The 12,452-nt window shown below is 38.8% G+C and overlaps 1 protein-coding gene across 2 annotated transcripts in view; it reads right to left on the bottom strand.

Moving 5' to 3' along the window:
• RTTN (rotatin) overlaps positions 1–12,452 on the bottom strand; it is a 368,340-nt gene that overhangs the window by 261,336 nt on the left and 94,552 nt on the right. For both annotated transcript variants that reach the window (XM_088475926.1, XM_088475927.1), the window contains exons 9-13: positions 12,236–12,395; positions 7,440–7,621; positions 6,788–6,903; positions 6,179–6,349; positions 1,951–2,163 (exon numbers count right to left, since the gene is read on the bottom strand). In XM_088475926.1, coding sequence (XP_088332052.1) covers positions 1,951–2,163; positions 6,179–6,349; positions 6,788–6,903; positions 7,440–7,621; positions 12,236–12,395 — 842 coding nt within the window. The remainder of the gene's footprint in view (positions 1–1,950; positions 2,164–6,178; positions 6,350–6,787; positions 6,904–7,439; positions 7,622–12,235; positions 12,396–12,452) is intronic.

The raw sequence follows: 12,452 nt of genomic DNA, 5'->3' as shown, positions 1-12,452 counted from the left end.
AGAGAGAGAGAGACTGAGAGACTATAACGTGTTAACACAGGTTGTTTTTTTTTAACTGTATACCATGCAGTTATCAGCAGGGGTCACCCTTCTCAGTTTCTGCTGTGATGCATGGGAGAGGGGTAAGGCCTGACTGCGCTACATCGGGAGCCTGATGCTGACTGTGAGTGATCCTATTAGGATCGCTGATCACAGTATGGGTATGAACGGATAGAGCTCAGGCTGCAGGAAGACTGCTTTCCTGCAGCCGCGGGTGGTCCTCCTCCTGTAGCCCGGCTGGCAGGAGGCGACTGAGGAGAGATTGATGCAGAAACAGAGGGGCCAGCTGGTTGGGTTGAGCCCAGCACCCACTGGCACACCTGCCAACATGACTCATTCCAGGAGGGACAAAATGCTCTGTTCCTCGACTTCCCTCTTAATTTAGGATTGCTGTCACCTGTGTTGAACTAGTTCATTGATAAGAAAGGTGTTTCAGCACACATGACAGCAATCATAAATTAAGAGGGAAGTACAGGAACAGAGCATTTTGTTCCTCCTGGAATGGGTCATGTTGGGAGGTATTCACTGGTAGATCAGCTTCCAGCTGCTTCTCAGACATGGTAGCATCAGATGCAAACGTGTCAGGGAAAGCCCAACCTAGTGTGGTCGCATAACATGTGACCACGCAGGTAACTGGTTTAAGAAGAACTCAAACAATCATAAAATGTACTCCAAAGTCTATATTTTGTAAGCAGCCACTTTTTGTGGGTTTCAGGTGAAAAGTTAAAGCTGCACTAACATTAAAAGTCACAGCTTTGTAAATATTGGCAAAGCTATTTTTGTAGGTAAATGTATAGAGTAGTGTGGATAGGGACCATATGCTGCAGTGCTGCCCCTATGAATCAGCTTGTTTAAAGAGCCATCATTATTATCAGAGAACACTTACACCAGCCCTATACCTGGTTTAAGAGATCAGTCTGAAATAAGGCAGATCTTTTTGTACATACAATTCTGCTTAAATGCCCCATCAGAACCCAGTTATGTCATTCACTTGCCAGTAATATTTCAACTTATAACTCTAAAGCCGCATACACACTACGAATTTTATGAACGATATGGACAATAACGATATCTTTCAAAGGATATATCGTTCATATAATTCAGTGTGTATGCAGTGAACGACCAACGATGCGCACTCCTGCGGATCATTAACGGTGTCTTTTGTCCGTACACCTGACGATATAAGAATTGCCTGTTCAGAGATGTGGCAGGATGACTTCGCTGAAAGATATCTTTAGAGAGATCTTTAAAGATATCTTTCAGAGTGTACACCCAGTATCGTTTGTCCTGCACTACAGAAAGTTCAAGGGAATTTTTTCACCAATATCGTTCATACAGCACATCGTCAAGTGTGTATGAGCCTTTAAGTGCCCGTAGATGTGTGCACTCGATGTTTGGTATTTCAAATCTACAAAGGAGGACTAGACTTTTCACTCTTCATATAACTCTCTGGGATTGCACTAACTGTGTAAAAGTAGCAATTGAACATAAAGTTACTGTAAAAGAAATTTCATTACATACCATCAACGAAAAATGCATATGTACTTTACTATAACGCAGATTACTCATGGACATAAACTAGAAACATATAAGAATATACATTTATGTCCTTATTGACTTTGAATCACAGGAAGATTTTATGCTGCAGCCCTGGGAATCTGGGGCTTTAACCTACAATACACCTGGGCCATATCAGTAACCTGATTGCAAATGGCTGTTTCAGCTAGCAACGAATAAGGCAGGAACACACAGAATAATGTCAGTGACACATTCTTAGGTCTTATAATTAAATGGTATACATCATTCACAGACAGTGCAATAGTACAAACACATTCCATATAATACATTTTATATCTATATTAATATTAGCATACGTGTGTATGTATGTGTGTATGTACAGTACATACAAACCTCTTTGTTAGAACAGGACATAAAGGAAGCTGCACATTCAATTGAATACACGGTCTCCAAAGTTTGCTTATAGACACCATAGTCTTCAGAATTCAGCTGCTCCATAAAAGCTATAATGGACTCATGAACACTGGGATATGCAATACGAAATGGCAGGTCAAGAGATATCAGAAACAAAGCATTCATCAAGCTCTCCGGCAGCACATCACTTGCCTTAAGAAACAAAAAAGAGACAACAACTATATAAGAGGTATATAAAATCTAGTTCACAAGGGCTGAAGACTTCATTTGTACCGTGGCTAATTTCAGTTAAAGAAGCAAGAACATCACTAACTGTAAAAATATTTAAATGCTTCATGAAGAAATAATATAGTTAAATATTTCATTGAGAAACACCGATCTAAATCCCTTCCCATCAATGTGCCCAGTACAGTTCCCTAAAGGACCAATTTGGAGAAGCTTGTTCAGTGTGCTCTCTAGCTTACTACGGCAGTGTGTCTGTGCCGATTATAATTCCTAGCTCTGCTGTAATGTCTTCAGAAATCAAACTCACTAAAGGGAGTCACTTTTGTGACTTAAAGTGCTTAGCACAGCATGTATTTTCAATGACTAGGAATATGAGCAGAATATCAACCAATCCATCCTGTCCTCATTATTTTTAAGCCACTGAAGCTCAAGTCTATCACAATGGGTGTTGATATTTTATCTTGTTTCTGAAAACTTTAGAATTCAGAGTTAAAATAAATGCATACACCACCAGCAACACAGGCTTCTATTGGCATATGAACATTATACATTACAGCTGTAACTTTGTCATGTTCACATTTTTCAAATAATACACAAAACAAGTATAATCGCAATGAACAGAGAAGTATGCAGCAGCAGCAGCATAAAGCTTAGCAACAGGCAGAGGGCAGCATAGGACTGTTTTTGGTACTGTTGAGCCTTATTAAACCTATAATAGTACATGCAGTACATGCCTGCATCAAAACAACATTTTTAACACAGCTTCAGCAAGCAATTGAACTGTAAACATGATCGAGGCCATATTGTAAGTTTGCAAAATAAATATTTTATAAATTGACTTGTTATTGTGCAAAACATTTTAAAACTTCATAAAAATAAAACTTGACATTTTAAGCATTCAGCAAATTACATGCCATACATTAGGATCAAGGCTAGCAAATGATCCATGGTGACTTCAATCCTAGTTCTTAGCCAGAGTAGTAATAGAGTTCTGGCAGGGGTACCCTAGCATGGAAACCACTAGTTCTAGTTGGAGGGAGAGAGTGAATGTTAGATTAAAATTAAATTTTAGGTGTTATTATTCTTTAAATGATGTATATATGTCCCTGTTGTGGTGAGAATTATGTATACAAGAACTGCAAACAGTATTTCATTTAAACGGAACATAAAATCTAAAAAAAAAAAAAAGTATTTTCTCTTTTTCAATCTTCACTTTAATGGCCTGCAAAGAAAAGGGTGACCTTACATATGAGACTAAGGCAGTGACATCATAGATTTGGAGAAAAATGCAAGTTGGGCAAGGAAGTGCAAGTTGCGGCTCAATATGGAAACATTTTTCTTCACACATTTAGGCCATGTTAAAAAACTATACTATATATGACTTTAATGGGATAAAATGGGCAAATGAGTAGCACTCAATGCCAGGTAACTGCTGAAATGCCTATTAAAATCATAGCATGCAGGAGAGGCAGCAAAACATGTTAGTAAGCTATATATTGGATATATGTCTACAAAATACCTCCCAACATTAGTCCCAGTCCAAACCATGACTGCAGAGATAACCATGCACAATGGAACATGGGAAAAATGCACTTTAGAAGGAAATTATAATATGTATATAAATAATCCATGCTGTTACAAAGGTTAATCAGACAGACAAGTGGACATAAACTGCAAAGAAAGACAAAACGGCCATGGCAGAACTACTCCTGTCTCAGAGGTAGCAATAGATAACCAAGTTCAAGAGAGCCCAGAGATAACGCATGACAGAAGAACCATTACAGGGGCACAGATGCTCAGTCAGATCTGTGCACCTACACAATGTCAAAGTAGCTAATAAAATGTGTTTTCCCAAGTATCTTTATGTAGTCTAGTGGGACAGCTGCTACTGTGGTCTGTATAAAGGGCCTCATTCAGACCCGCTCGTAAGTGGGTCGATGGTGGGGCACTGCGCACGCTCCGCGCGTGCGCAAGCCCCTTAGCGAGTGAGAAATTCACTTGCTCCGGGGCTTGCTACAAACGGGGTGGCTGTCGATGTTGATCGACAGCTCGCCCCGTTTTGTAGGCGGGGAGGAGGGGTGGCTGAAGGAACGCCTGCCGTTTGTGGGCGGCCCTACTGACATCGTGATGTCAGTAATGAGCTTCCTGCTCTATATGAGCAGGAAGCTCACCGGGGCTTGCGGCAGACGAGACCCTACCACAACGGCCTCGTCGCTAGCCCGATTGTCGCGATAATCAAGACTATCACCTGGCCGCTCGCAAAAGCTGTGGGTGGTCACCCACAGCTTAGCGAGCGGCCAGGAGGCCGGGTAAAAAAACAAACAAAAAGGGGCCGCCCTGATTCAGAGCGAGCGCTCGCTTTTTGCGAGCGCCTCTGAATCAGGGCCAAAGTTTGCAAGTACCCAAAATAGAAATGACAGCAAATGTGAAGACATGAAATGCTTCCATCCTTCACCAGACAAGCAGTCTTCACTATTTTTAAAAATGACATGTCACTCAATCAATTAATAATACATTCCAACAATATAAGGTTACATTTAAATGGTTTCTATTTTTCTCTCACATCATATTTGAGGACTTGGAATATGAAGTAATTGTGCTTGTACATTTTTATTAGCAGCTCGGTAATCCCATTCCAAGGTATGGAGAGGTGTTTTCTGAATCTATATGAAATTTTAAAGCACATACAAAATACAAGCTTCAAATACCAACCTTAACAAAAATAGCAGGTTAATAGGTTAATCCATTTTCATGCAAAGAAAAAAAGTCTATTTGCACTGATAAGACACCATTAATTTAAAAAGTAGAATAGAAAAATCAGGGGGTTGATGTTCAATAATATATATATATATATATATATATATATATTTATTTAATGATATATTCTATATGCAATATATATTTATTCAGACTAGGGGAGAGTGGTGATGGTGACTATACAAGTTTTCATGTTTCCATTTGCATCTGATTTGTGGCTTAAAACCAGGAGCAATATTTTATGAATATATGGACTGAGTCCTTTTAATAGCATTGTCATTTATAGATTAGACTTGGAGATCTCCATGGAGTCATTGTGATCACTACTGGTGTTCAATTAGTTTTATGTATTTTTATATGCAGTATTTGTTGGTACATATGTATGTGTTGCATGTTCAAATATAAATGTTTGCAATATGGCTAGTCATATCCTAGTCTGAATAAATATACATTGCATATAGAATATATCATTAAATACATATATTTATTGAACATCAGACCCCCTGATTATTCTATTCTACTTTATAAATTAATGGTGTCTTATCAGCGGAAATAGACTTTTTTCTTTGCATGTCTTTGTTACACCATATGTGATGGTGTAGGTGTGTATTCACAAGCACACATGTCATTTTTCTGCTATTAACAAAAACATTTGGGTCATTTGACTGCAAGATTATAGAGATATATATATATATATATATATGTATATATTTTTATTCATTAGAGTCTAATCTCTTGTTTTTGTAATTTTTAATCCATTTTCATGGAAAGATTTTCATGCGTGTTCCTAATGCAAGTCAACAGACCAGATCCATATAAAATGTGCCAAGTTATTGAAGGGGGTCAGCCCACACATTTCAGCCCGCGGGTTCACAGTTGGCCAGTCTGATGTAACCTGCATCTTGAATTAATTCGCAAAATTTAAAATGATGTCGATTTTTCAACACAGAAATAACAAGGCTGCACACAGTACTTGTACATGTTCATCTCCTTTCTAGTGTTTCAGAAGGGGTAATGGAGACATCAATGTTGTGTGATATAGATAAACAATTCCCAGCTGCAAATTTAGGCCTATAGAGTGGGCACAATCCAACTCCAGCAGTAAAGTGCAGCTGAGAAGTGAAGATTGCTAAGTGTAACCAGGGGTATTAATATTAACCAAAACAATCTTGAGAAAGAAGCTTTAAAAGGTTTCTGCTTTTGAGGATTGTTCTTCATCTCTTACCTTTTCCACAGGGAGAAGTGTTTGCAGCAGTCGCATTGTAAAAAGAGAAATGCTGATAAATGCCATTCTGTGGTTCACAAGAGAAGAGTCAGGCTTCTCAGAACTATTGTTATTTTTATGATACAATATAGCCTCCCCCAGTGTATCAAGCACTAAAAGCAGTTTACATCTCTGTAAAAGGAAAACGCAAAAGTGAGTTTTTATTGCATTACTGGAATAGGTTTAAATCATATAAATTGTGAAATTTAGAGAATCACTGATCAAGAAAAGAGCAATACACAACAAAAATAAAAAAATCAGTTCTAATTAAAGGTCTTATTTTTGCAGTATTGTTGTCCATGAATAACCTTTGAAGAAAAAAAAAAATCAGAGAAATAAAAAGGTGTTATTGACATTATCTTATTGTTTGCCTTCTCATGTTTCCATAGCAACATGTACTGCCGGTTAGGCCTTTTATTCCTTGATCAGCAAAGAAGTGCTTTGTGAGCATGTTATTATTGATGCAAACTTAATATAGGATGGACAGATGAAATCAAATTTCAGTTGTTGGCCAACAAAATATTTAGCACGTATAGAGTTCTTTCCATAATCACAATATTGCTCTCTCACCAATTCTTGTCCTATGAGACTTGCATCCTCCCAAACATTCTCTGAAATGGCATCACCAAGAAGTAGCACATTTTCTCTAAGCAATTCAAGAATGAGCATTACAAGTTTCCGTCTTTCTACATGTGCGAGAAAAAGCAGAAAACATTTTTGAATTTACACAATGAATAAATAGAATAAACAGCAATAGGAACAAAAAGGACCTTATTGCAAAATTAGGGATGAGCGGGTTTGGGTTTACTCGGTTCTTATCGCCACTTTACCGCAAGTTCAGATTAGTTCGGATTTATTTTATTGGCTATCCAAAACACGTGATAGCGGATAGCCAATAAAATGCCGTTTTGAGAACCGAGTAAATCCGAACCCGCTCGTCCCTATGCAAAATATTGTAACTAAAATGAAAACAGCTCTTTGCTTTGTTTTAGCTGCAGATTTTTTTCACATAGCTTTTCCTAAAAAACATTGCTCAGATGTGCACATAACAAGTAATATAATGTATTTCTGATTAGACTTTATGTTATGTTAGACTGTGTAGGGATCTACCATTGCTCTGACATAGTATATTTGGCTCAATTTCATCATAAAATACTGTGTTTCTTACTAATGGAAACAAACGGTTACGCATCTGGCAGTGCTATGCAGACATACGACTGACCTGACTTTAGTAGTGGTGCAGCACTCTCCAAAACTAAAACACAGAATTGAGGAAGACTGAGCTGTTGAAACTGTAGATCTAATGTATCTTCATTTTCAACTTCTGGGGGGTACAAATTGCCTCTGTCCAGTGGAGACCAATGTGACGTCCGGGAGTTTGCATGAGCTTGAATACTATTACCACTTTAAAATAAAAAATCATGACAATTATAAGGAAACATTTTATATGCTGTTGTGTCACTCAAAGCAGATATAACTGACTTCACAATATTAATAATAATAGTTCTCATATTATACGTGATACAGTGCCATGATAACTACTCAGTCAATATTCATATTTTCATAATTAGGGAATCTCTTAAGTTTTTTAACAGATTGTATTATTTGTAATTCTCATATTCAAATTCATGAAGCCCCTAACCCCATACTAGAAAGATGGTAGTAAACTATAAAATCATTAAAATAAAAACACAATAAAAAAAAAAAATGAATAAAAAGGACACATCCACTTTGTCAACATTTTGTTGGACCCCCTCTGGCAACTATTATAGCCAGTATTCCTATTGGTTACTTGGCTGGTATATAGCGCTAGATTTGGACCAAGCATACAACTTCACATCCAAGCCAAACACTTTAGTTTGTCACACCACAATACTTTCTCCTACATTAGTGCAATGTCTTCTGGATGGTGTTTTGCAAACTCTGTGGGCATGTTGCAGAGTGAGTATTGTGCCAATCAGCATACCACATCTTGGGTGAAATTATTCTGCTCATGACCAGAGAAGTGGGTGCATGCATTTGCACCTAAAAAGAGTTGCATGACTGTTGAACTTATTGAAGCCTGCATCTGAAGAGACAAAACAGGGGATGGGGGGTTTGGGGACTGATCCGGGATTTGGAACACTATTCCAACACAGGTCCGGAAGAGACTCTTCACATTGCGGCTCCGACCCGAGTTATTCTCAGGTCGGAGAATTTACACTGCACAAGGGTGCAATGTTAAGCTTTCTGCCGGCGCTTGGAAATGACAATCTCCAAGCACCGGTAATTCGGCGGTGGGAAGGGACCTGGGTCACCTATTTGCACTGCACAGTAACCAGAGTCCTTTCCAGGTCCAACCCTGCTCACTATCCGGGTTAGATAGCCAGGTCAGTGAACATGGATTATTTTGCGGGAACCCTTTTACACTTATCTGTGTCCCAGGTTGACACAGCAATAACCCGGGTTATTTGGCCAGTGTAAAAGGGGTAAAAATAATTACTATTAGCACCATTACTGAATCAGTGCACCCACTGATTAAATATGTAATAGTACCAATGTTTAAACATTTTCTGTATTGCAGTTGGTGTAATAAATACTTCCCTACAATTGTCTTTTCTTTCTTTGGTGTAATCCATATAAGAAAAAATAAATAAACAGACAAACCAGACTGCTACCCAAACCAAAATGAGTTAGTGTCTGGTAAGCCCACCTACAGGTTGAGTCTCCCATATCCAAAATGCTTGGGACCAAGGGTATTTTGGATATCGGAATATTCCGTATTTTGGAATAATTGCATACCATATTGAAATGTGCTAGGAATAGGGCCCAAATCTAAACACAGAATGCATTTATGATTCATATACACCTTATACACACAGCCTGAAGGTTATTTTATACAATATTTTCAATAATTTTGTGGCTCAAACAAAGTTTGTGTAGATACATGAAATTCTTTATATGTCATATACACCTTATATACACAGCCTATAGGTCATTTTATACTTTATTTTTTATAATTTTGTGCCTTAAACAAAGATTGTGTACATTGAACCATCAAAAATCAAAAGTTTCACTATTTCAGTCATGCTAAAAATATTCCGTATTTCGGAATATTCCGTATTTCGGAATATTTGGATATGGGAGACTCAACCTGTACTTAGAAGGGCAGCCAATAGATAATATACTACCCATATATTACGTAGGAAAACTTAACAGAGGCAGATGTACTAAAGCTCTGAAAAGTGCTAAATTGGATAGTGATAAACTACCAACCAATCAGCTCCTAACTAATTTTTCAAACACAGCCGATAAAATGACAGTTAGGAGCTGAGTGGCTGGTAGATTATCATTCTCCAACTTATCACTTTTCAGAGTTTAGTACATCTCCCCCATTAACTCACTTTGCTTTATCAAACCTTGGAATGAGATAAAGTAGAGACAGATAAGGTACCAACCACTCAGCTCCTAACTTTCAGTTTACAGGCTGTGTTCGAAAATAGACAGTTAGAAGCCGACTGGTTGATACTTTATCTCTCTCCACTTTATCTCTCTCCAAGCTTTGATAAATGTCCCCCTTTGTTTTGCAAGCTTCTTGGGAACATTCCATTTTATGTACGAAATCCATTTGGATTATGTGGGATCAAGAAACCTGTAGATTACAGGTTGAATTGGATTTTTAACAATGGCACTATAATTATTCCGGTTTAGTGATGTACAGCTATTACAGTGAAAATCATGCAATGAAAAAAGAATTATACTGCATGAAAAAAAAAAAAAACTTGATATTGCTCCATAAAACGTTGCATGCACTGTTGAGAAAGAAAATGCACCATGACTGCGATCAAAGTCTGCTCCATTGCTAAAGCATCTATTGGTGTTTATTTTTAGGGCTTCATTTTGTTGTGGTTCCTAATCTAAGTATAAATCATTTTAGAACAATAACAAAAATGCCCTATTAAACACAAAGTAAATAAGTATGGAAAACTCCACTTTCATCCACCTAGCAGAGGTGTTCTCTTAATATTTAATGGCTGTCACACATTCATTACCAGCAAGCACCAAACTTATTTTTTGTAAACCTGGACTGCATTCAGTGAAGGGTGTACACATACCATATATGTTACTAAAACTGCAAATAATAATGAAGACAAGCTTTAGGGGTAAATTTACTAAGATTCGAGATGGGTCGAGATGACCATCTTGGGTGATTTATTCATTTTTTTCCTGCTTGCAAATTTACTAAAGGTAAAGTCGGATGAGTTCGAGAGAGATTTCTCTCATCTCACTCGTAAAACTCGGGTTAGATAGCAATCTCGAATCTTATCACCATCGGGCCAAATCGGAAGTACTTTTCACCAAAAACATACATCTCTCAAATTTACCAAAAATCGGGATGACAAGCTTGGGTGAGATAGGAGCAAACTCTGTCAAAATCACTTTTCAAACTCTCAACCCCCTGAGCTGCGAGATGGTCAGAAACATACACAAATAATTGTGATTTGTGTATGTTTCTTTCTGTAAATGGTGAAAATAGGGATAATATGAAAAAAAAAAAAATTACGTGAGGTTCTCCCCCCCAAAAGACTAACCAGCCCTGGGCTTGCCAGCCTGTCCTGGTTCTTAATTTACAGGGAAAAAAATGTGTAGGGTTCCACTGTAAATTACGAACCAGCAACAGGCTGCAGGGTCAGAGCTGGTTTTAAATATATGGAGAAAAAAGAATTACGTGAGGTACCCCGTATATTTAAAACCAGCCCTGGACCCTTCCTAACGGGGGACTGATGCCACAGCCAGGGGTGCCCTTTCACCGGGCCCCCCAGCCACAGCATCAGCCCTGACCGTTAGTCAGCCCAATAAAGGGGTCACCCTCTCCAGGTCACTCCTGGCCTAGGCTGATAGCCCGGTGCTATCTCCGCCACCCCTGGGTGGTGGGTTGATAGTGTTAGGTGTAGTGTAAAAATTAGATTTATCATCATTGTCTTTACAGTGTAACCACAGGTTGCAGCAAGCCCCCCCGCATGCTGGTACTTGGAGAACCACAAGTACCAGCATGCGAGGCATTAAGGGCCCACTGGTACCTGTAATTTACCTGTAAAGAAATGGATAATAAAACACACAACACACCGTGAAAATAAAGCTTTATTGCATCCATAAACACATTTACACATACCTCATCTGTTTCCAGATGTTCATGTCCCCTTGTCAATGTAAAGTACCAGCATGCGGGGGAGGCTTGCTGGGACCTGTAGTTCCACTTGAAAGACAATGATGATAAATCTAATTTTTACACTACACCTAACAATATCAACCGGGCTATCAGCTTAGGCCTAGGGTGCCCTGAAGAGGGTGACCCCTTTATTGGGGTGTCCCCAACTCCCCAGGGATCCCTTGCCTGGGCTGACTAACAGTCAGGGCTGATGCTGCAGCTGGGGGGCCCAGTGAAAGGGCACCCCTGGCTGTGGCATCAGTTCCCCGTTAGAAAGGGTCCAGGGCTGGTTTTAAATATACGGGGTATCTCACGTCATTTTTTTCTCCGTATTTTTAAAACCAGCTCTGACCCTGCTGCCTGTTGCTGGTTCGTAATTTACATTGGAACCCTACACATTTTTTTTCCTGTAAAATAAGAACCAGGACAGGCTGGCAAGCCCAGGGCTGGTTAGTGTTTTGGAGGGGACCTCACGTCATTTTTTTTTTTAGAACATTTATCTATTTTTTACAAGTTTTAACACATAAGCAGCAAACACACATCTCACTGATATGTGCTGGCTGCTAGCTCGGGAGAGATTTGCAGAGAGAAAACACTGCAATCTCGGGTGAGTAATCTCCTGCAAAACGAGTTACTCGAGAGAGATATCTCGTTCTGCTTCACCATCGGCAAACTCGTTTAGCCTCAAATCGCCTGTTGGTAAATTTGCAAAAAAATAAGGGATTAAATCACCCGAATTTTGGCGGATTCCAGCGAGATAAATCACTTTGAAAATCGGGACCATCTCGAATCTTAGTAAATTTACCCCTTATAGTCTAAGACCCACTAACCTAGAAGGTGTAGCATCCCAATCTTGACCATCCCCGCTAAGTCGTTGGCTAGTGCGTCCCACTACAGAAGGCCGGCAATGCTCATTTTCAGGAGAGGGATCTTGAGAATTACGAGTTGCTGGAGTGTAGTAGGATACAGAAGAGTTCTGGGAAATTACTTCTGCCAAAATGTTCAAGAAAAAAAAATATATATTATACTATAACACACATACATATA

The sequence above is a fragment of the Taudactylus pleione genome, unplaced genomic scaffold (assembly GCF_031769625.1).
Source record: "Taudactylus pleione unplaced genomic scaffold, aTauple2 ptg000179l, whole genome shotgun sequence".
Taxonomy (NCBI): domain Eukaryota; kingdom Metazoa; phylum Chordata; class Amphibia; order Anura; family Myobatrachidae; genus Taudactylus; species Taudactylus pleione.
This window is presented reverse-complemented; position numbering and strand designations above follow the sequence as displayed.